The sequence below is a fragment of the Nannospalax galili genome, unplaced genomic scaffold, assembly GCF_000622305.1.
Source record: "Nannospalax galili isolate Female #2095 unplaced genomic scaffold, S.galili_v1.0 scaffold606, whole genome shotgun sequence".
Lineage (NCBI taxonomy): Eukaryota > Metazoa > Chordata > Mammalia > Rodentia > Spalacidae > Nannospalax > Nannospalax galili.
The window spans coordinates 1,599,958-1,623,377 of NW_008355477.1; the positions used below are offsets into that span (position 1 = coordinate 1,599,958).

Consider the following 23,420-nt stretch of genomic DNA (forward strand, 5'->3'; position numbering starts at 1 on the left):
TGAACTTGCATCAAGGGACAACTGGGTACCAATGCTTGACTGGATAGGACTTAGTGTATATAACAGAATGCATGAAATTTGGTGGGTGTGGGGTGCTAAAGGGGGAATAGATGGGGGAGGGGTATAAATTTGATTAAGATTTATTATATGAAATGTACAAAACCTCAACAAAAATATACATTATACAAAAAGAACATTTATAATTACTAAAAAGAACAAAACTATTTGAAAGCAAATCACTCACTCCTGGGTGGAAACACTAGGTTTCATATCACAGAAGTAGAGAGATACATGACAGATAGATATAGGTAGATGATACATAACAGAATGGACTAATATTAGTATTATTTACCAAATTATTATAAGACCAGTGGCCCAGGCTTCAAAAAATTCAAATGACATTAGTTAATAGAGATTAGCTTTAGGCAAAAATCATAAAATACTTTTATGTGTATTTGTGTCTGTGTGTATATATATGTGCACACTGTGTGTTTTAGGGTGCACGTGAATGTGGGTGGGTGTGCATGGAGCACAGAGTTCTATCTCAGATGTCAGTTCTCAGGAACTGTCCACCTTGTTTTTATTTGCAATGGTATCCCATTGGCCTGGAGCTCACTAAACAGGCTAGGCTTGCTGGTCATTGAGGTCCAGGAATGTGTCTGTGACTGCCTGCCCATGCTGGGATTACAAGTGTATATCCTGTCACACGGCATTTTCACATGTGTTATGGGTACTGAACTCAGGTTCTAGTGCTTGTGCTGTAAGGACTTTACCACCTGGGCCATCTTCCCAGCTCTACAAATTGGAAAACTTTTTAAAATTCATTAATAAATTTTAAATTTTTTATTGAGCAATTGTAATTTCATGCAACAGTTCTTAATCAAATTTAGATCCCCCTCCTCCATTCATGCCCCCCATCCCCCCCACTGGACCTCATGTATTCTGACATATATGCTAAGTACTATCCAGTCAAGCATTTGTACCTAGATGAACAGAGTGTGATGCACACAGAAGACCACAATTGGCCAGTTTTAAAGAATAAGAGAAAGCACAGCGTGTGTCCTTGGATAGGACTCTTATATTGAACCTCACCAACCCGTGGCTCAGAGACCATTGTAGAAGAGGGGAAGCAGAGGCTTTCAGGTCACTGGAAGCTTGTACATGTGAACTTGTGACAATGGTGGCATCAAGCACAGGACTCATGCCACCTCAATTAAACAAGGGCCCAGAGGGGAGGAGAGAAATGGGAGATGAGCAGAACTAGACTGAGAACTATTGGAGACTGATTGCTACTGGGTGAGGGAGAGTATGCCTTACATACGATCTCTAGATTGGCTGACTAGACTCCACTGGATGATTTACAAATCGTAAAACTCTTGATCCATGGTATCTTGCTGTTCTTCTAAAGCTCAGTACTCATCATGAAGGGATGGGAAACATTCTCCCTTGAAAGTGGGAAGTGAGTTAAATGTGGCCAAGCATAGAGTGAACCACTTTATAAGTTTAAAAAATGTTATGGGTTAAGGAGAGAATGGAAGTATGTGTGTCTTATTATAGTGACTGAAAATCAGATACTTAAGACCAAAGAACTATTCGTATGGACAATGACTTGTATTGGGTCACATAAGTTTCGATATTCTATTTCAGCTGCAACGTGTACTCAGGCTATTAAACCACTTTCCCATTTTATAGCCTCAGTGATTCAAGACTCCTTTCTGCTTACTAGACATCTTTGCTTTTTATTACTTATAGACCACACTCTTTTCTGACCAACAATATATTAATATATTTTAACTGAATTTTTGTGGATTTTATATAATACATCTTAATCATATTTAGCTTACCCTTCCCTGTCTGTACCCCTCTCATAGCCTGCCCACGAACAGGATTTCATGTATTTTGTCATATATATTAAAGTCTATCAAGTCAAGTTTGTGTCCCTAGATGCCCCTCGGTGTGAATTCATCTACTAGAGCCTGTTCAGCCTCTCTAACATCACTCCCTTAGAGAAGATCAACTCTCTCTTACCCAGCAGTGAGATCCGCTCCCAATAGTTCCTCACCAACAATGTGTTTTTAAAAGTCTTTTGTGTATGTCTGTGTGCTACTTAATGAAAACTGAAACAAATACAAAGATTTTAACACTCATAATGAGTGACAGAAATAACTTTTGGGTTTTTGCCCAAAGTAGGATTTAATTCAGTGGTTGTCATTATGGGTGATTTTGTTCTCCACCACTTACTTGGCAGTGTCTGGACATGTTTTTGTTTGTGGTAATTAAGGGAGGTGTGACATTGGTGTCTGGTCAGTAGAGACCAAGGATGCTGCCACATATCCCCAAATGCCCAGGACAGCACCCTTATGCCTCAACAAGGACCAGTCTCTTACCAAATGCTAATTCTGTCCTAATAAAGAATCGATGATTTAACAAATACAGTACCTGAGCTGCAGGGCCCCTTATAAGCTGCTACAGATTTAAGCAAGAACTTGATGGAAATGGAGAATTATTTTGCAATTTGATCCTTTAACCACAGGCTTCAGAGCTTCTCCTTTGTGGACATATGAACACACCACCCACCCACCCCATACAATAAGGAGTTTAAACTTGTAAGAAAGAAATAGGTTTCCAGAACCATAAGGCAATTTTCATCACCTTTAGAAATATGTGAATAGTTTAAAAAGTTCTGCAGTGTTACTGCCTTCTGAAAAATACGGTGCCAAGTATGTTATTCGTGGGCTAATTTTAAACATTTTTTAAAAATGCATGCAATCCTTTCTCCTTAAAATCTATTTTCTATTAAGATGCAAATGTGATACCTTTTTACCCGGTGGTACCAAGTTTTGATTTGCTTTGACAAGGTGTGAAAGTGCTTTCTTGATGTTTTTCTCTTTCATGCTTTGCAGCACAGCAGAGGGAAGAAAAGTCTCTAATCCCCATTCTTTCCTGCAATCAAAAGCATGGCTTTAATTCCCCATTCTTGTGATGATAAGTTATGTAAGACAAAATGACACTGATATTTGTTGAAACAAGTGAACTCTTGGTAAGACAGTGGACAACTTTTAATTTACATGCTGGAAATACACTATTTGATCATTAGTACATATGCTTGCATTTAAAAAGAAACATATTCCTCATTCTACAGAGAGAATGCTAACAAGCTAAATGGTGGCCAATGGAAATTAAAGAGACATTTTTGTTCAACCCCTTTCTGTGTCTCTTAAGTTCATCCTGTACCTATGCTTCCAATACCAATTTTTTGGAATCTTTCTGTTGATTTCCATTCTTATGTCTTTGTTTTCCCACACTTTCTTTCTCTTAGAAGGATGGATATAATTTCTTCTTACCCCTAAGCCAAATCCTCTGTCTCTTTTATCAGTAGCTGGCTTTCTAGAAACCCATAGCTTTCTTTCCCAGTCAATTCTTGTCTAACTCCCTTTAGACAATTTTTTTTTTGTTGAGGGATGGAGATGATTCATGTCTCTCAAGTATCTTTGCACTAACAGAAAAACAGGTGTAGATATATGGGGGTGGGGGAGACCAGTATATAGGATTGGGTTATTGTAATTTTCTCAAGAGCCTGGTTCCCCTGAAAAGACAACCACCTTCTTCTCACAAGGTTCCATAGTTTGAATTCTAGGTTATTTTTTCTGATTGATTGTTTGCTCAAGTAGTATGTTAAAATTATGAAGAACTTCAGGTCTTCTCTGAAGGGAAAAAACACACCTCGCCCCTCACCTTAATTGTTTGTGATCTTTGCTAAGAATGCTATTTTATTATATTTTTAACATCTATGCATGCATATGAAATGAGAGAGAGAGAGAGAATATGTATATGTGGTGCTTGGAATAGAACCCAGATCCTCATGCACACTAGGCAAATGTTCTCGACTGAGATACAGCCCCACCATGTATCATTCTTTTAAATGACTATTTTTCAAATCTTTGTGGTTGTTCTTTTCACCCATATTATAAACTCCTTGATGGTCAGGGTTACAATTTATGAAAATTAGTGTTTTCTAGTATCTAATGTAAATGTTATATGAAATGCTCAATCAATATTTTTTGGTAAATGAGTTATGACAACATTGCTGCAGACTGAAATAATTCTAGTCAAGCTAGTTATTGCTGAGATGTTTTTGACTGCACATTGTTCCACTTGTGAAAAAGTGACGGTGAACAGCAGAACAGAAACACATTTTTTGTTGGGGTTAGATGTAGAGTCTCTCACTGGCCTGGTACTCACCAATTAGGCTAGGCGCATTTGTCATTAAGTCCCAGGGATCCACCTGTCTCTGCCTCAATGCTGATATTACAAGCATATGCCATCATGTCTGGCATTTTTAACGTGGGTTCTGGGGATCAGGTTGTCAAGCTTGACTGACTGAGATATACCCCAAGTCCCCCAAATGTATTTGAATTGTTTGAACATCTTCTGAGGTTGTGTAGCCTACCTTTTCAAACGGCACCCAGTTTCAACTGTACCTAAGAACTTTAGTTACTATGAGCATATGAATGGGTCCAGCTGATGTGAGACCAGTTTATGAGTAGAATCTCTCCCAGACTACAATGACTGTGTTTGTGCCAAGGGAGAAGAAGTTGTACTATCTGGGAGAGTAAACTACATGGGAAGACTTGTCATCATTTAGGTATCAATGGGTAAACTGGGAACTAACAGAACAGTGTCAATGAAGTCAGCAAATTGAAGCTCAAGTCTTCCCCAGTTCAGGCACATGAATCTCTTGATAAAAGCTCCCTGGTTGGGTAATGTGGCATCATGGTACTTTATGAGCACCCCTAGGAAACACCTTGAAATGGGGACTGTAATTTAACTGTCTATGTCTTGGAGTGGGAATGGGGAGAAACTCAAGGCTTTTCACATGATGTTGATATATGGTTTCAGTCTGGCCATAAGCTTTAAAGCATGAGTTCTTTTGCTTAGCATAAAGAGCTGCTGAGATGAAGAGGTGCTTGCTTTAGGCTAGTGAATCTCTTGCTGGGAGTAAGAGCATTGCCTCTTAAAGGATGACCCTTAAATAGATTTGTCAGCTGGAGGCAATACAAACCATTTATTTTCTAAGAAAAGGGGATCTTTCTTTGTCAAAGTGGGATGCTAGTGATGAAATAGCATACTCAGCAAGAGAAGGCAGTCATAGTTTCGGAACAAGATGTGATTCACAGAGCCAAATTTGTTGTGTGACATCCTAGCCTGCCACTTTATAGCTCCTTACTAAACAGAAACCAAGAATCCATGCTTCCTGACTGTGACATTACTTTTTAAAAAATATTTGATTTATTATTTACATTTTATGTGCCTGAGTGTATTGACTGCATCTACGTAAGTGCATCCGTGCCATGCAAAGACTATGGAGGTCAGAAGATGGCGTCCAATTCCCTGGAACTGGAATTACAATTGTTAGCCACCATATGGGTGCTGGAAACCAAACCCAGGTCCTCTGCAAGAGCAGCCAGTGCTCTTATCCATTGAGCCATCTTTCCAGACTCGACATTACTTTTTTTTGAAAAGGTCTTGCTATGTATCTCAGACTAGGCTCAAACTTGTGATTCTCCCACCTTAAATTCCCTCAGACTCGGAGTGCTGGAATTACAGGTATGAGCCACGTGTCCCAGCTTGTGTCATTACTTTTGATACTGCATTTTGACCCTACAAAAATGGTCTCCTGCTATACAGACACCTTCAAGCAAGTGCCTCTACAACCACCCTGGCAAGAGAGGAGAATTTCTTTTTAAAATTTTTTATTTTTACTTTATGTATATGAGTGTGCTGCCTGCATGTGTGTAAGTGCACCCATGTCATGCAGTACCCACAGAGGACAGAAGAGGGTGTCAGATCCCCTGGAACTGGAGTTATGGATGGTTGTCAGCTGCCATGTGGGTGCTGGGATTTGAATCTGGGTCTTTTGCAAGAACAACCAATGCTCTTAACTGCTGAGCCATCTCTCCAGCCAGAGAGGAGAATTTCTAAAGACTCTTGTGCCTGTCCTTCATGCTACCAGACTTTTGAGACAAATGATACTCCCAGAATGGAATTTCTCCAGGAATTTCGTGCTGTAAGAAAGTCAATATTGAACTCTAGTGCCAACCAGAGGAGGAACTTACTTCCTAAGAATAGAATGCACATAGTCCCTGCAATTTATCTGACCACCTTGCAGGACAGACTAGACAACAAGGAGTCGGTAATAGATGGGGCCATACCTTGACCAGGACTGCAAAGCTCTGCACATCTCTTGACCTCTGTTTAAAGCTAAATTTCATGTCAGGATCCCAAGCATACTTGGAGTTCACTAGACCCATTTATTTGTTCCTCTTCACAATGCACCCCCATTGAATAAATTTCCCTTCCCTTCTTTTTACTATTACTTGTCACTTTTATTGGTATCTTGGCAATGTGTGCCTAAGCCTACCTACAGCTGCCAGATCTCAGGCTTATATCTAAAAATTGCCAGTAACAGGTCCAACTATCACACAAACTAATGCCTGGTGAGGAGTCTCGCTGCCTGGGATTTAATCCCGTCCCTCCCAGCTCTATGACCTGGGCAAATAAATTAATGATCCTGTGCCTCAGTTTGCCAATCTATCTTTGAAGCTAAAGCCCTGTTGATCTTAGGGATGCTGTGAGAATTAAATAGGTTAATGTCTCAAATGTACTGACACTAAATTTTTCCTTCATTCCTAGTCTGAGATAGTGTCTGGATAAGGTGTACAAGTTGGCCTTGAGTTCACTCCTATAGCCATGGAACTTTTGTCCCAGCCTCCTGAGTAACTGAAGGTACAGGCCTTCTGATTGCTTGTGTATCATGGTAAGTTTGGGGGGACAAATCTTGCTATGTGGTGTTGGCTGTTAATCCCACATCAGCACACCTACTCTTGAAGTTGGGATTCCAGGTGTAAGCCACCACTCTGGGCTTTCACTTCTTTTAGAAAGTGACCTTCACCTCAACTACAGTTTCCTATAGGTGGATTCCGTGAAAAATGGATCTCCTCTACCACAAGAGACCCACTGTTTGTACATTTTATCTCTCATTTACAAATAGTCTACCATGAACTAGATGACGTTTGGAAATCAAGAGAAACCTCCAAAAACCAAAACCACGGCATCACGGCGCTAAGCTTCATCACTTACTCGATATATTTGAGGGAGATTTTCTGCGTCTGTTTGGTGGTAACAGTGGCAATGTACATTTGTAAAGCGGCCAGCCGCAAGGCGATGTCATATTTCAGCTCCGGCCCAAATCGCTCCTGAACGACATCGTTACAACTCTGCGAAGAGACCAGCAGAGGGCGCAGCTTGTCAGAGAATGGCCTGCGTTGCCTTAGAGGAGCAGGTGACATGCATTTCGTAGTGTTTCAACGTTCACTTCGAAGGCACCGAGGCTAAATGTGGAAACATCTCCACCATGCTGCTTGGAACGGAGTCAGTATTTAATTGCATGCACAAACACAGAGACCACACAAAACATTTAGCATTCATCGACAAGCTGTTATTTAAATATTTAGCTTTTTGTAAAAATAATTAGGAATTTTGAGATGGAATTTCCAAACACAGGTGCTGTAGCTCTATGTGAGAAGTGCTGATAGCAAAATGCGGCGTTTGCAGCCAGGCTGCAGGAATTGGAATCCTAGATTTGAAACTTGTTCACCATTTCATACAGGGCATGGCCTTTGACAAGTTCCTTACTTAATGGTGACTCAGTTTCCCTTTCTCTAAACTGGAGTAACGGTGCTTTCTAACTACTCACTGTGAGGATGACTAAATGAATTAACGATTTGAAGCCCATGTAACTGTATTTGACAAGCTGTAAGCACAATTTATGTATTGATTTACTCTTAATTTTATTATTGTTTTGTGTGGTACTGGGGATTGAATGAAGCATCCAAACATCCTCACCAAAGACTATCACTGACTTATATACCCAGCCCTTAAAAGTTTACATATATTTATTTATTTACTTTTATTTTATGTGTATGAGTGTTTTACTTCCATGTAAGTGCATCATGTGTGTACAATGCCCACGGAGGCCAGAAGGCGGTGTCGGATCCCTGGAGTTAGGGACAGTTTTTAGCTTCCATGTGGATGCTGGGAACTGAACCATGGTTCTCTGCAAAAGCAGTCAGTGCTCTTAACCCCTGAGCAATCTCTCCAGCCCCAACCTCAGCCCTTTTATTCCTTACATTTTGTTTTGAGAAGGGTCTCACTAACTTGTCTAGGCTGGCCTTGAACTTCTGATTTATTGCATCAGAATTCTGAGTAGCTGGGATGACAAGCCTGCCTTGCTTGTCTTATAACCATGCTTATAAGCTAATTACTGTTGTGCCCAAACTCTTCCTCTTCTTCCTCTTTCTGATAATGAAACACAGCTTCAGGCAGGCAGAATTTGAAAGGTGAATGGGCACAGCATCTTTGAACTTATGTTCAATGACTGTCATGCATGAAACTTTACTGTGTATATGAACTCTTGCCCTCAGTTTACTCATCTGCCCCTTGAGGTTCTTAGGAACCACCTCACCAAACCCCTTCAGGGTTCATAAGAACCACCTTACTAAAGCAACCTGAGATTAGATATTATGAACACGTTTAATCACAGGGGATTGGTGCATACTGTAAAGGGTCACTGTTAAAACCTTCCATGTATTTCAATGGTGGCTTCCCTACTATATCAGATGTCTAATTGTGTGGGAGTTAATCCACATTCCTTGGCATTAGTTCGTTCATTTCACATAGTTTGTGGTTAGGATCAAATTAAAGACTGGCTGAAAGGTAGGCATGGTGGTTCACCCTACAGTCCCAAGTACTTGTAAGACTGAGGTAGGAGGACTACAAATTTAAGACCAGCCTGGGAAAAATAGCCAGACCCCAGCTCAATCAAACAGAGTAGCCGAGCATATGCTGAAAAGTGTTAGGGTCTTATATGGCCTTAGAGACGGGACTTAGGGTAGGGATTTTGACTCTGTTTAGCAGCAAAGCTGAGGGCTAAGTGTGGATGGGAAGCACAGCACTGCATAAGCAGATTCTGTAGATTTGCTGGCTGATTTTTGTATTAAGAAACTGAGCTCTAGGCTTAGAAAATATAGGTAACGTCTCTCCTGTATGCTTTTGTATTTTTTTGTCTTTTTTTTTTTTGACAGGGTCTCCCTAGCCCCAACCTGCGTGGAACTCACTATGTAGACCAGGCTATCCTTGATCTCACAGAGATCCATCTGCTTCTGCCTCTTAAATGCTGGGATTAAAGGTGTGTGCCACCAAGCCCGGCTTGTATTCTTTTTAAAAAGTTTGCTTTTATTTATTTATTTATTATTTCTTTTATGTATATGAGTGTATTGCCTGCGTGTAGGTAGGTGCACCCATCTTGTGCCGTGCTGGAGGAGGTCAGGAGAGGGTGCCGGATCGTTGTTAGCTGCCATGTGGGTGCTAACACAAATACAAAAAAGCCATCGGATTCTGTGCTTGGCACTCCCTCACCCCAGTCTCTCAGAAGACTGTATAAAATGACTTTATATAGACTGTTAATCTGTGGAACCAAGATGGAATATCATAAGTATATGATTGGTAAAACTAAATTGAACAAACCAAAATGACAGCCTAGAACTGTTTCCAGAGATAATCAAATCCAGGTCCTCTGCAAGAGCAGCCAGTGCTCTTAACCACTGAGCCTTCCCTTCAGTTCCACTTCTGTGTTCTTTGCCTTGTCTGAAGTAGATTTCAAATGGAAACCTATTTCCTCTTCCAAAGATATGCACAACTGTAATCACCTCATCCATTGATTTATGGCAATAGCATCATATACTGCCGTACGGCTTCCACATGCATTATGTACCCATTGCATACTAATACCTACATGCAATGGATGCATAGTTCTCATCCCAATGCTTCATTGCTAAAAGAATTCCACTCTTTCTCCTATGTATTTTCCACTGTGGTTTCCTTGTACAATCGTATCGCTGCCTTATCACACAGCACCTCTTACTGGAAATGGGTCTGTCATGAAGCAGAACCTAGCTTGGTGTGAGTTGGGGCAACTACTGAAAACAATTCCAGGCTGCTGCTTTATTTTGTTGTTTTGTTGTTTTGTTCATTTTCGTTTTGCCAATCATACTTAAGTGCTCAAGGTTGTCCATCTGGCTTCTAAGGAATTAACAGCCTAGATACGGTCATTTTATATAGTCCTCTGAGAGACTGGGGTGAGAAAGACCCTTAGTACTGGCCAAGTAGAGAAGCTGGTGTGTGTGTGTGTGTGTGTGTGTGTGTGTGTGTGTGTATGTACACATATATATATATATGTGTGTCTGTGTGTATGTGTGTAGGTTCGAGGATAACCCTGTATGTTGTTCCATCCAGTTTTGTGAGACAGGGTCTCTCATTGACCTAGAACTCATCAAGTAGGCTAGGTTGACTGGCCAACAAGCCTCAGGGATCTACCTGTATCTGTCTCCAGTATTGAGATTGCACACATATGCTGCTACAGCCAATTTTTTGTTAACATGGGTTCTAGGAATCAGGCTAATGCTCTCATGCTTTTTGTGGGCTGAGCTATCTACCCAGTCTCAGAATCTGTTTTGTGAGAAGTCATTTTCCAAATGATTTTCTTGAAACCTGCTATTGTATAAGGGTTTAAAACAGAAGTTTTTCCTATAGAATTTAGAGATAAAAGTCCAGATAACCTTAGCCATGACATTTCATTTTTCTTCAGTGTTTGTTTTCTTATCTGAAAAATGGAGGAGCTCTTAAGAATGACTTGAGAGCTAACTAACTTGCAAGGTTCACATAATAGCTCTAGGAGTATTTCATAAAATAGAATAGGAGATAAAAACATGAGTCATTATTGTTACTTTTCCTAATGGCAGTAGCTAGAACTGTTTTTCCTCCATCCCTGTTGCACCTTGAATATAACTAGACTTCTGGGTAAATTTTTGACAAGGCAATTAGTCATTTAATTATATAATTAGTTAAGACTGGAAAATTAGTGTGAAATCTGAATTACATATATATTTACATATATATATAGCATTAATCATGTTTTTCCTATTCAAATACATTACATAAGTCTTACAAATAAATAGTAGTTACTATTTTGCTAAGTAGAGGTCTTAACAGACCTCACTGTAGGCCTATGAAAAGTTAATTTATAAGCCAGGTGTGGTAGCACACACCTTTAATCCCAGCTCTCAGGAAGCAAAGGTAGGCAGGCCTCTGTGAGACTGTGGCCAGCCTGGTCTACATAGTGAGTTCCATGCCATACAGGGAGACTCTGTCTCAAAAAAAGACCAAAAAAGTTAATTTATAATTAATATATATGTTTAAGAAGAAACCAATACTAGTAATATGTTTGCAAAGATTTTGGAGGCCAGCAGTTCATAGCCTGTTTGCTGATTGGTATAAACAACCTTTCTCTGCATAGAGAGTGGACAGGAATAAGTCAGAATAACCAATTAGAATTACGAATTAGAACAATCTGGATTATTAGAGTTTGATGTTAATATATGTGCTCAAATCTTTAAAAGACATCACGGTCCATTAATGTCTGGGAGATGAATAGATATCACTATTGAAATCTGTTTCCATCATCGTGTTTTGTCTGGTCAATGGTGACTGTGTCATCATTAGAAGCCTGCTAAGCTAAATTGATTTGGGTTTTGTAAAGTGATATGTATTGCTTCCACTTAAGTCTTCTGTTCTCTAGGCAATTTCATTGTATCCTTGTGGTATCCTAAAGTCAACATGGCACCATTTGTAGACCTGGTGACTTCTATTAGACAGATGGGTTATTTTAGACACACCACATGTTCTGAGATATAGGCATTTCAAAATAGAGAAAGAGACAGGGGAAATTTCATTTTCTAGTCTCTGTGGAGAATATATAAGACAATAGTGGCTTTATTTTAGTGTCCCTTGCCCACCGTATATGGCTCTCCATCTCCCCTGCTGGCTATTCCTTGAAGAGGTAATCCACTGCCCATGCAACAGCTAAGGTGGGAAAACAGAAATATTATCAGTCTTTTTCTGCCAGGCAAGTTCTCCAGATAGGTTTTCTTAGGTTGAGGCGAGTCCCCTGGCACAAAAGATGTATCTTTTGAATAAGAACACTCTCCATGCTTTAGATTTGAGCCGATAAACCTTAGAACATAATCGGAATTGGATTTAGTCCTTGTCTCCCTTCCACAAGACAAGCACAGCCATGTTGTGCTTTTACAAATGCAATGCACTTGTTATGATGTTTTGACAGAAGTCAAATGTTTTGAAAGCATCATCCTGTTAGCAGGATGAAAATGTAATTATAGCGAACAACCAGTACATATATGCTACTGTCTATTTGCAACTATCGAAGCAATAATTGTAGTAAATGATGTGACCCAGCTCCATGTTGTTTCTTAGCAGGATTATGGGGAAAGTACAGTAACAGACCAGCTGAGAATTACATTCTTTGTTCCATGCAGTCATAGTTGGCTGAGTTTCCTGGCCTGTTAGGGAGCAGAGGCCATCGGTGCCAAGTAAGGAGTGCATGTGATCAAAATTTAGAACCAAGAAAAGCCAGAACATGACAATCTCACTGTTTGGGATGGAAAATGCAATATGTGTGTGTGTGTGTGTGTGTGTGTGTGTGTGTGTTTATTTTTTTAATTTGACAAATAGGGTATATATACTATATGATTTGACTTATTTTGAAGATGCAGGGTATCTTCATGAACATGATCTATTATTCTGAGTTTTTTCTTCTGATTTCATTTCTGATCTCTAGAGGACATTGCTAATTTATATCACTATTCCTTACTTGCAACACCTATCCCTTCTTCAGTTCTCCTTCACCTTGTAACTAATTTCTTTGGCTTCATTTTAATTTTTTCTCTTTTTTTTGTGTGTATGAGGGTCAAACACAAGTTTACAGACTCTTTGGGTAGGTATTTTGTTAGGTACTAAACATCAAGTAAACAGATTCTTAACGTTTAATCTGATTACTTTGGAAAATTAAGTGAGAGCATAAGTGTGGCGTTATAGAAAAATATAGGATTATCTTCTAAATATTGAATTACATAAATTTATCCATCAATAAAGATCCAAACATCTATCCACAAATTCCCTTTAGGATAAACTCTGCCAGACAGTCATGCCTGGAAGTTTTATTTCTGAGGAAATTATACCCCAGAATCAACTATAATATAGGCGATCGAAAGAAGATACATGTTTCTTAGAGATTTATCATCTGAAAATTAATTCCATGATAATCATTATCACAATATCTCAGAGCAATCCAAATAGCAAAGGACTAATGGATCAATAAATAAATAACTGGGGAAGGGAAAACTCTTATAGTATGCCAATTGATCAGTGAAGAAGACATAATGGAATTAGACATTCCATTTTAAACCATCATGATAACAACAGATTCAATTTAGAATCATCAATTAATACTTAAATTCATGGGTAAGAGTTTGATGAGGTAGAGCATGATGAAAGAGTTGCAGAATGACTCTCCATAAATTTATTATTCATCATAAAAGATGTATTAATTTTTGGAAAGTTATCACCCATGAGTCAAAGTTAGCTTCACAAGGATGGGACTAAACTGGCATCATGTGCCTCAGGCTCTTCACAAAATGTATAATGTTAATCCAAGCATGGGAAGATTCCAGAGAAACTCAAATGGACAAATTTCTTTTTTTCAATTTTTAAATATTTATTTTATTTATAATTATGTGTATATGTGTGTGTCTCTGCACACGTAAGTGCATGTGCTGGGGTGATGTACAGATTTCTCGTAATTCTTATTGGTACTCCTCAACTTTGTCAATGTTGTGAAAGTCAAAGAAGGATCAGGAATGTCACCGACTCAAGGAAACCAAAGTGCCTAGAGAACTATATGCAAAACTGAATCCTACAGTGAATTCCATTCTAGGAAACATGGGATGTAAAGGTCCTTGGGGGAAGACAGGCATCATTTGGATATGGATTACAGGTGAGATGAGGGAAAAGTGTCGATGCCCTTTTTCTTGATTTTTTAAATTGAACAATGTTTATATAATAAAATGTCCTTGTTATTAGAAAATGCATGACATATTTAAGAGTAAATATGCATGATCCTGATAACTAACTTTCATGTGGTTTGTGGAGAAATGTTTCTTGTGTGACTTTCTATGATGAAGGAGACAAGGAACACATACCCACACTAAAAATAAAGTCAGTGTTATAAATGTTAACAATTGGTGAAGCTGAGTGGAGGGTTTAGACAACTCTTCTAAAGAGAGAAGGAAAAAAACCCAATATTAGTGTATACCACAACGTTCACACAAAACATCCCAAAGTTTTCACATACCTGAACATACAGATACTCAAAAGCAACTGGATCTCTCCTTAACAGGTCAATTGGATCTTTTGGGACAAAGCTGATTCGGAAAAGACACCTCATTTTATGGGAGCAGGGCCTCTGTGTCACCTGAAAAGGGAGACATATCACATAAATGCCCATCATTGCTGAAAACTGGCTGAGAGACACAGATGCAAAGTCTACTTTCTTTCACCATTAATGGGAGAAGCTGTGGAAGTTCTTTTAGTATTTATCCTAGGTAAACTCATTCCCTGAAAGCTTCAAATCGGTCTTTGAGTAAGGCTGAGGTCTCCAGAAGCAGATGCAAGAGTTTGTATGTAAGGAACATACTAAAGAAATGCTACAAGGAGAGGCTGGCAAGGGAAAGGAGAAATCATCTCAGCAAAGAATAGAAGGCCTTATACATACAATTGCATTCTACCAATTGTTATCCTGCTCTGAATTTGTAATAACTGCACTGCACTAGATTTGAAGGTATATAGATGCTTTGTTTCCAGATATTTAATCAGTTTTCTCAAATTTTGGTTATATAGCCTCAGAAGAAACATTGAAAGAATCTTTGTTCACCTGAATCGGCCTAAGGCTTTCCCATAAGGCCTACACAGTAGGCAGAGATTTAGAAGGGAAATAATTGGGAATTAGTGGGGCTTATGCTATACTCAGTAACTGGTGGTCTGGCCACCACACCTTGTCACTTACTGTCACAGGCTAAAAATTATTTACTGCAAAAACCTATGACCATGTCATGTGACAGACTAAGGAGTTTTATGTGGCTTCAGGCACAGCCCAACAGCAGTGACAGGGTATACACTGGCAGAAAACTGCTTCCCCAGCATACACCAGGTATTGTACCCTGACAAGTGTTCTACACTGTCACTCAGAATTTGCTAGTAGAATCACGCACCAGGGGACACAGTGACTACTGGCTTGATGAGATTTCTTTTGTAACTTTCCCCATTTCCATTCTCCATTCTTCTCATAGAATTTCCCAAGATCTCCCAAGTAACCACATCTATTCAAATCTTTGGCTAACATTTTGCTTCTGAAGGTACTTGGATACACTCTGGGCTTTCCTCTGAGGGATTCTGCATATCAGTGGTGATTCCCTTGGAATGTATACAATTATTCATCCATTTCCAATAGTACTTTGGCACAGATTATTTTGCAAGTGACTTTAAATATGTCTAGATAGATTTAAACCTGACAGAAGCCATAGGTCAGGCTTAGATGCAAGAATAGAAATAAACACAAATGATGACTTTGTAATTCATTACATGCAGTTGGAGTGCATCAAGAGACATGGGATTATTTGAGGGACCTGGTATATGGAATACCAACTTTCAATTATGCACCAAGTAGGAAGTACTTTATTGTGACAGTGTTTACTGTCATTCCGCTGATCTGGGGATATCTTGCTGCCTCAGCTCCTGATGTCCCCCCATGCCCCCTTTCTAGTTACTCATCATTGGATTCTCCTATGCAAGAGGAGTTTATGGACTCTTAGACACTCAACCAAGACTCAGCTAGTGTGGCACTACAAGACAGGTGAAGGTCTTGTATATTGGATGCTTGTTTCCCAAGAGAACAGATGGGGGTAGAATCTTGGGAAGGAGGAATTGGGATACATGAGTAGATCACATAGTCACAGTAAACAGGACTAGGGTAGTGATGCAGGCTCCCCAAAAGAGTCATAAGTATGGATCCAGAACTGAAAACCACATAGAGGCCATTGACTTAATTTATGCAATCTCAGAAACAATTCCTTTTTAATGATTTGAAGAGAGCACAGATGAAAACAGGTAAGGAAGCTATTGTAATAATATAAAATATCACTCTATAGTGAACATTCCCACTGAGTAGCTGCTGAGCCTTTGAATGACAAATCTGGCAGATCAGCTGAAAGTCTATGAAAGACTGATAAAAGTGGATCATTCCACCTTGAGGTGCCAAGTGCATTATAAAGGTAGTGGTTCCTTCAGCGAGGACCTGGGGAGTTTAGTAGCCACACAGAAAGGACTAGAGGGGAGGTGTTCTGGGACACCACAGACTCTGCTTTCACCAACAGCATTATTTTGGGGGTTACTTCACAGACCTGAGTGAGTGTCTCCTGTTCATGAAGCAAGAGCAGCTTAGTTCCGGCCCCTTCGGTTCTCTGCTCCAGCATGAGGGAGAAGTGTTCAATGCCTTTGATGGAGAGCTTCTCTTGCAGGGTTAAGATGACATCCTTACAGAGCAAGCAATGACACGAAGAGATCAAAATCATCACTGTCTCCTTTACTTTTTGGAGTCTACCACGACCAGAAATTGATACATTTATGTAGGTTTTATACTCTGAAATTGCCCACTTTCATTGACTCTGAAATGTAATGCTGTAAAGAATCAAAAAGTACAGAAACGAGGCTTTCCTTTGCTTGGCACTTTCTGTTCTCTGCCATCACCAAACTTCAGATAGAGTTCAAATCATAGAGGTAGCAAGGTAAATAGCTGGAGGAGGAGCTTGCCTATTATGTGGCACTCTAAATTAGATGATTTTTCAACAGATGGAATGTTAGTTTCCTTTCCTCTAAATGAAGCAACAATTAAACCAGCTATGAAAGTGAGCTCTGAATGTGCTCTATGCCAGGTATTAACAAAATATGACCTGTATGCAAAATCTAACCAACTAGCTTTTGCAAATAAAGTTTTATTGCAACATGATCAGCCTATCTCTTTATTGCCTATTGCTACTTTCTTGCATTGCCCAAAGAGAGCTGAGTAGTGGTCTGTAAGGCTTGAAATATCCACTATTTATCCCTGCCTGGAAATAGTGTGTGGGCCTCTAGCCCACTTTCAAAACAGCAGAGTGGGAAGCTTTTTAGATAGTTTGGTTTGTAATACCAGCTCTCCTGCTTATTAACTGTACAGCTCTGGCATGTAACACAACCTCTAATATCTTACTTTCCATATCTGTAAACAGGGGGTGATAATAATGCCTGCTTTGTAATGGATATAAGTAGTAAATAAGTTCATACATAGGAAGCATTTATTATACCACCACATTACACAGAATTAGATCACCATAACAACAATATATGTTTATTTTACATCCCCAGGGAAGGAGAAATGAGCAAGCTATGTCAGTAAACTTTTATAAGATTAAAGATTTATAACCAGGAAGGTGTTGCATACACAAATAAATGTACTACAGGGCAAAACTAATCTCCTCAGCCTTTCCTGTACTCAGATTTGAAAACTAGTACATGATCTCTCTTCAATATAATTTATAGTCTGATGTTAAAAATCCTGTGGAACAGTGCTTCTTAATTGGAGAAAATGTTACCCTTCAGCAATTTTTGGGAATTTCTGGAAGCAATTTTTGGTTGTCACAGGGAAGAGGATGTCCCTGGTACCAAGTTGGTAGAGAACTGGGATGCTGGTAAGTATCTTACGATTCACAGGAAAGTCCTAGCAAAGGATTTTCTGTTCCAAAATCTCAGTAGTGCTAAGGTAGAACAAATTTCCTACGTGAAAAGTTTTCTTCTTTTACCTGACTTTTCTATTATTTAATTCTTCTATTGCGCTTTGTCATTTCTTTACTCTATGAAAAAATTCACATACGTGCCCACCTACCTCACCCCCCCAGAAAGAAAACTCATTCAACAAAAATTCTTTGATTCTGTTTAATGTTATAAAAAAAAGATTCCCTGCTTTATAATTTTCTGTGCAAGGGCAGGAAAAAAAAAGCAACCCAGCCTCTGTATGGTAGCCTGGACTTGTGAAGCATTCTTAGTAACCACTAGGGAGGACAGTGGGAAATGATAGTGGTGGGTTGTTTTTTTTTTTCCTATTGTAACTCTGTAACAAGAATTTTGGCAAATTTTATTAAACAGTATCATCTTACTTTCATAATGCCATGGTTTCTATTTTATGCCTACCAACCAGTGTCTATTGTGATAACAAATCTGTTAGGTAGAAGATAAGATAACTTGAATTTGAGGTGAACTCTTGCATTGCTCCTTGTCTTCCCCTTGTCACCTGTAGTCCTTCGGGAACTCAAACTCAGTCTAGTGTGGGTTTCTGTACTAAAGAGGCTGGAGGGAATTCATAACAGAACTTTCTTAAATTTGGATTGGTTTCTGGTAAGAAATGCTTTCAAGTCTTAACCCATGTCTTCAAGTGAGGTAGAGGGGTCTAACAGTAAGGAGCTGAGCCATTGGTGACACACAGTAAATCCATAAGGACAGAGAGATTTGCAATAATATACCTTTATGCTTTGGTTCTGGGGTCTTCAAACCATGGCCCATTGATCCAAGTGCTTGTGCTCATTTGCTCACACAGTGTCTGTGCAGTAAAGGATTATCCTTACCTAAAGAAAGATGTGGCTCTTCACTCCTACTTTTGGGAAGGAATCTCTCAGTTCTTGGAATGGCCTGCCTGACAGGAGTCATTATGTTTTAGCTGAGGCTCTGGACTATAGCAGACAGTCTATGCTAACAGTGGCTTCATGCAAGGGGTCTAAGGCCATGCAATTTCAAGTTGACCACTTGAGGGGTCAGATACTAAGGACGCCATGGAATTTGTCATCTGTGTCTACAGGACCAACTCCCAACAGCTCTGAGCATCAAGACTCGGGACAGTTTTCTTGGTTGGCAATATTCTGTGCATAATTTTGCATATCATTTCTGGAAGAAGAAAGCCCTGCTTATAGGTGTCCATGGGGAGGGGACACTAGAAGCTGTTCATGGGACTTCTCCCAGTTTTTGCTTATATGCTTCCTCCCTTTTCAGAGTTTAACCTGTATTCCTTCGCTGTAATAAACTATAATGTGATGGTAACAAATGACTGAATCCTGGGAGTTCTTCAAGTAAAGTATTCACCCTGAAGGTGGTTTGAGGACCTCACAACTGTACCTCTCCATGGCTGCTTTCCTGGTTGATGCAACAAAAAGTAAACATTCCAAGAGACATCAGATGGCCTTCAAAGCATGAAATGCTTATTCTCTTGTTCTTTCCAGGAAGAGTTATCTGACCCCTGGATTACTTGATTAATAATGCAATTAAATATCATCTCGTCATAAACTGGTAGTGAATAGGAAAAAAAGAAAAAGGACTTAGTCATTACCATTTAAAATTAGTGATATTACATAAAGGGAGTTAATATTTTATCTGGATAATTAAAGATGACTTAATGCTTCTACATCCATCTACTAATATTGTCTTCTCTCTTGCCTACAGAATCACTACATATTTAAGGTGATTCAAACACAGCCTCTTGCTGGTATCATGACAATGAGAGTGCACAGCAAGTGGCTTTTGCAGAAACACTTGCACAGGTGAGATCTGCACTGAGTACTTTCAAACACTGAGAATTAGTGGTTGACTATTGATAGACATTTTAAACACAGTCTTAATATTCTCTTGATAGATTATGGTACAGATCATCACTAGGTACATTTTTACCTCCATAAAATCTTTTTTACTGTGCCATTTGAAGAAAGCCTATTTTAGGCTGATGAAGCATTAGGGAACAATCAATTTCTGAACATACTTTTGTTCAATAAAAAAAGAGAATATGCACTTTTCTTTTCCAGGAAGAAAGCATGGGGGGGTGACCCATATGCCTTGCTACCATACCTATTATGTAAAATTCACCTGTGTCTCTGAAATCATGGGATTGCATGATGCCTGTTCCTTCCCCCCTCCTCCTGAGAAGCATGCCTCACTTCTGACTTCTTATGAAGTATCATTACTGTGAAATTGGTTGCAACAATTCAAAGTAAATTTTAGTTTGACATTATTCTACCCCTTGTTTTTGCTGGGCACCAAAGTGACAGATATTCAATTAACAGTTAACATCTTAATCTTCTAGGTGGTTGACAATGCTGAGAAATCCTGCTGGCTTTGGGCAGGGTGCCAAACCTTCTTGGTGACAGTCATGCTATTTTAATTAATCTGCTATTGCATTAAAATGGCTAGTCCTGGTGTTTTTTCACTGATAGCGTATTATATTGTTTTATAACACCAATAAGGATAAAAAGAAGAAAACCTCCTTAGTTTAGGTATTTTGTTTTGGCTCGATTTTACATATTTGTACATGGCCTTCTATGGAAACAACCAACAGAACTGAAAAACAAAGGGATAGTTCAGCCTTTCACTCTGAGCCTGGTTAAGTCCAGGCCCAAAGTTTTGTATGTCATCTTACCTTGATGGAGGTGCTGCAGTCAAAGCGGAAGGATTTGGTCTGCCCATTTTCCAAATAGACTTTCAAAACATTTGGCATGAAAAGAAGTGAGTTGTCCTTAACAGTTTCCTATTTAACAACAGAAAAGCAGAGTGGTTGTGCAGGTCAGTCAAATTACAATTGCTTTGAGACTTGAACACACGAATACTGTATTTACATTATTTTCACCTTCCCCTCTCCCCTCTCCAACTTCTCCAGTGTCCCCACAGTCCCGCTCAAGTTCATGACCTCTTCTTCTAAATTCATTATGGTTAAACGTAGGAGCGCGCGCACACGCGCACACACACACACACACACACACACACACACGCACACACGCACACACATATGTATAACCTACTGAGTCTGTTTAGTGTTGCTTACATATGCTTGTGTTTTGGGTTGGCCACATGGGATTGGATAACCTATGGGGGGGCATGTCCCTGGAGAAAACTGATTTTCCCTCTCAGCAGCCATTGATTGTTTGTATCTCTTCATCTAGAGGTAGGGCCTTTTGAAATTTCCCCCACGCCCAATGGCATCTTGAGTCCTGTTATCATCATGTAGGTCTTGCTTAGGCAATGTTATTATTTTGTTGTGATTTCAAGGGTGATGCATCCCTGTCAAGTCTAGAAGACACTAACAGCAGGTGTCCTGGTCCTCTGGCTCTTACAGTCATTGTGGACGTTCTGCCTTCTGGTCTACAATATTCCCTTATCACTACACACACACACACACACACACACACACACACACACACACACATACACACACACCACACCCCATCAAATTCTCAGATGGCAACCAGGTATCCCTTTGGTGGTGACTGAACTAAGGTTTTCATTAGCAATACTGCTTTCTAGCTACAAGTAACTCACCTAACTCCAACAAAACATACTTTTCCCATCAGAAAAATCAGATCTGGTTTTTACAAAACAGGATTCCCCAATGGAAAGCATTATTACAAACATATTCTTTTTGTAATCAAGCATCTGTGTTTGGAACCACTAATATTAACTTTTGCAGAACAGGATTAAATGAACAAAATGAGGACCATCCATGATGTTTTTGTGACATGGTACTGTTGGTCCCTGGCAGTGTCCATGACAATGAGTCACAAGAATGGAGGTGCTCAACTGTGAAGCTATTTTTTGAAACACTTGTAGCCCATTTAGGAATTTTTCTCAACTCAAAGAGAAAATATAAGGAGGTGAGCTAGTGTATTAAAAGAGAAAAGCAGAGAGTTGAAGTTTTTAGCTTAGTGGTAGAGCATTTGTCTGGCACGTGGGAAGACTCTGGGTTCCATTCCCAACATTACAGCAAAAGGAGAAGTAAAGCAATAAATTTACTAAGGTCACAGTATCTTAATCTAGGCATAATTCCAAAAGTGCTGCCAACTTAAAATATGAGCAAGAGTGAAGTTAAGAAATGAATTCCTCAGAATGTTTCCTTTAATTGGAAATCCATAAGAGATGATGAGAGAGAGAAGGAGATACATTTGTGTGAGGTGCACAAGTTCCTGAAGTTAACTGTGTTACTCACACATATTTGGTCACACAGTCTTAGGGATTGTAAAGAACCCAGCAGTAGAAAAAACATCTGTCCCCTGGATTGTAGAAGGAGGAATCAAAGACCAGCTGCACAGATGTTTGAGAGTCTCTTATAATTTGAGTAAATACAAGTTTGTTATATCTTGTTAACAGGTTTCCCGATATTCACCGGACATTTCTTTCTTTCAATTTCTTCTTCTTCCATTCTATTGACATAGCCTTCCCTTTTGATCTTCTTGTGGCCCGATTCACTGAATAACCCTGGCTCAAAGTTCAAAAGAAATGGCACTTTGTGACCAAGAAGAGCAGGTTAGAAAGAATGAGGTCACACAGGCCAAAGAGTAGACCTACGACTGAAGACCTTACACCTACAGGACTGGTGCAAGGCTGCAAAGGCTACAGAGGCTACAGGAGACCATTGCCTCTCCATAATGCTTAACATGGGTCATGTTATGAAGGGCTGAATTGAAACTGTTCTAGCAGATTCTAGAATTTTATTCTCGCCACAGCTGCCCAGTCACATGCTAGGAGGGTATGGAATGAAAAGGTAATTTTTAGATGACTTTTTGATGTGATGTATTTATTTTTCCATGCCTAGAATCTTGCTCTCCTACACTGGGACAGCCTTACGAATGGGTGAATAATGGCAACTGTGTGCCTAGAGTTATGGCGGTACATTGTGGTGAGTATAATAGATCAAGGTCACAGGAAAGTGCAAAATGTCCACAGTGCAACAACACAGTGACAGCTTTCAGGTTTTAGTTTCAACAAGTGTCTCAATATTTTGACAGATTCCTCCCTTATCTGATTTAGGTCTGGTATTTCATCACAGGAGCTAGAGACTAACAAGTATGTCAACTGCTTGGCCTCCAGGTAGGGCAACCCTAGATTGAGAAGGTAATGAGAAAACTCCAGGGTGCCTTGCCCAGGAAGTGGCTCTCTACTGCTTCCAATCCAGATCCAGAGTCAACTTGAAGACAAAATTTGTGACCCTGAGCAAACACATCATAGATGTAGTTCTGTTCTTGTGAATTTAAACAAAACCAATAGAAGCCAATCAACCTCAGTAACAAAACAAAACCTGGCATTTCCAAAAGCTTTTAGTGTCCTAGATAAATGTTCCCTAAAATCTAAATAATTATACTATCTTTGGGAAAGCATTGAAAGTTATATATTCTTTTGATGTCTACATTATCCATTTTGAAGGTCAGTTAAGTGCTCTGTAGCCATCCTTTCCATGAAGACCTATTTACAGATACCTGGAGAATCATTCCTCAGTTCTAGATTTATATACAAAATCTGCTACTTGTTTTAACTTCTTTGACATTTCAAGGCAT

The 23,420-nt window shown here is 39.4% G+C and overlaps 1 protein-coding gene across 5 annotated transcripts in view; it reads right to left on the bottom strand.

Annotated features, from left to right (window-relative positions):
- Positions 1-23,420, bottom strand: part of Frmpd4 (FERM and PDZ domain containing 4) — a 990,592-nt gene that overhangs the window by 21,080 nt on the left and 946,092 nt on the right. For all 5 annotated transcript variants that reach the window (XM_017803120.1, XM_029555999.1, XM_017803119.2 and 2 more), the window contains exons 7-11: positions 20,516-20,623; positions 16,428-16,559; positions 14,324-14,443; positions 7,141-7,277; positions 2,817-2,943 (exon numbers count right to left, since the gene is read on the bottom strand). In XM_017803120.1, coding sequence (XP_017658609.1) covers positions 2,817-2,943; positions 7,141-7,277; positions 14,324-14,443; positions 16,428-16,559; positions 20,516-20,623 — 624 coding nt within the window. The remainder of the gene's footprint in view (positions 1-2,816; positions 2,944-7,140; positions 7,278-14,323; positions 14,444-16,427; positions 16,560-20,515; positions 20,624-23,420) is intronic.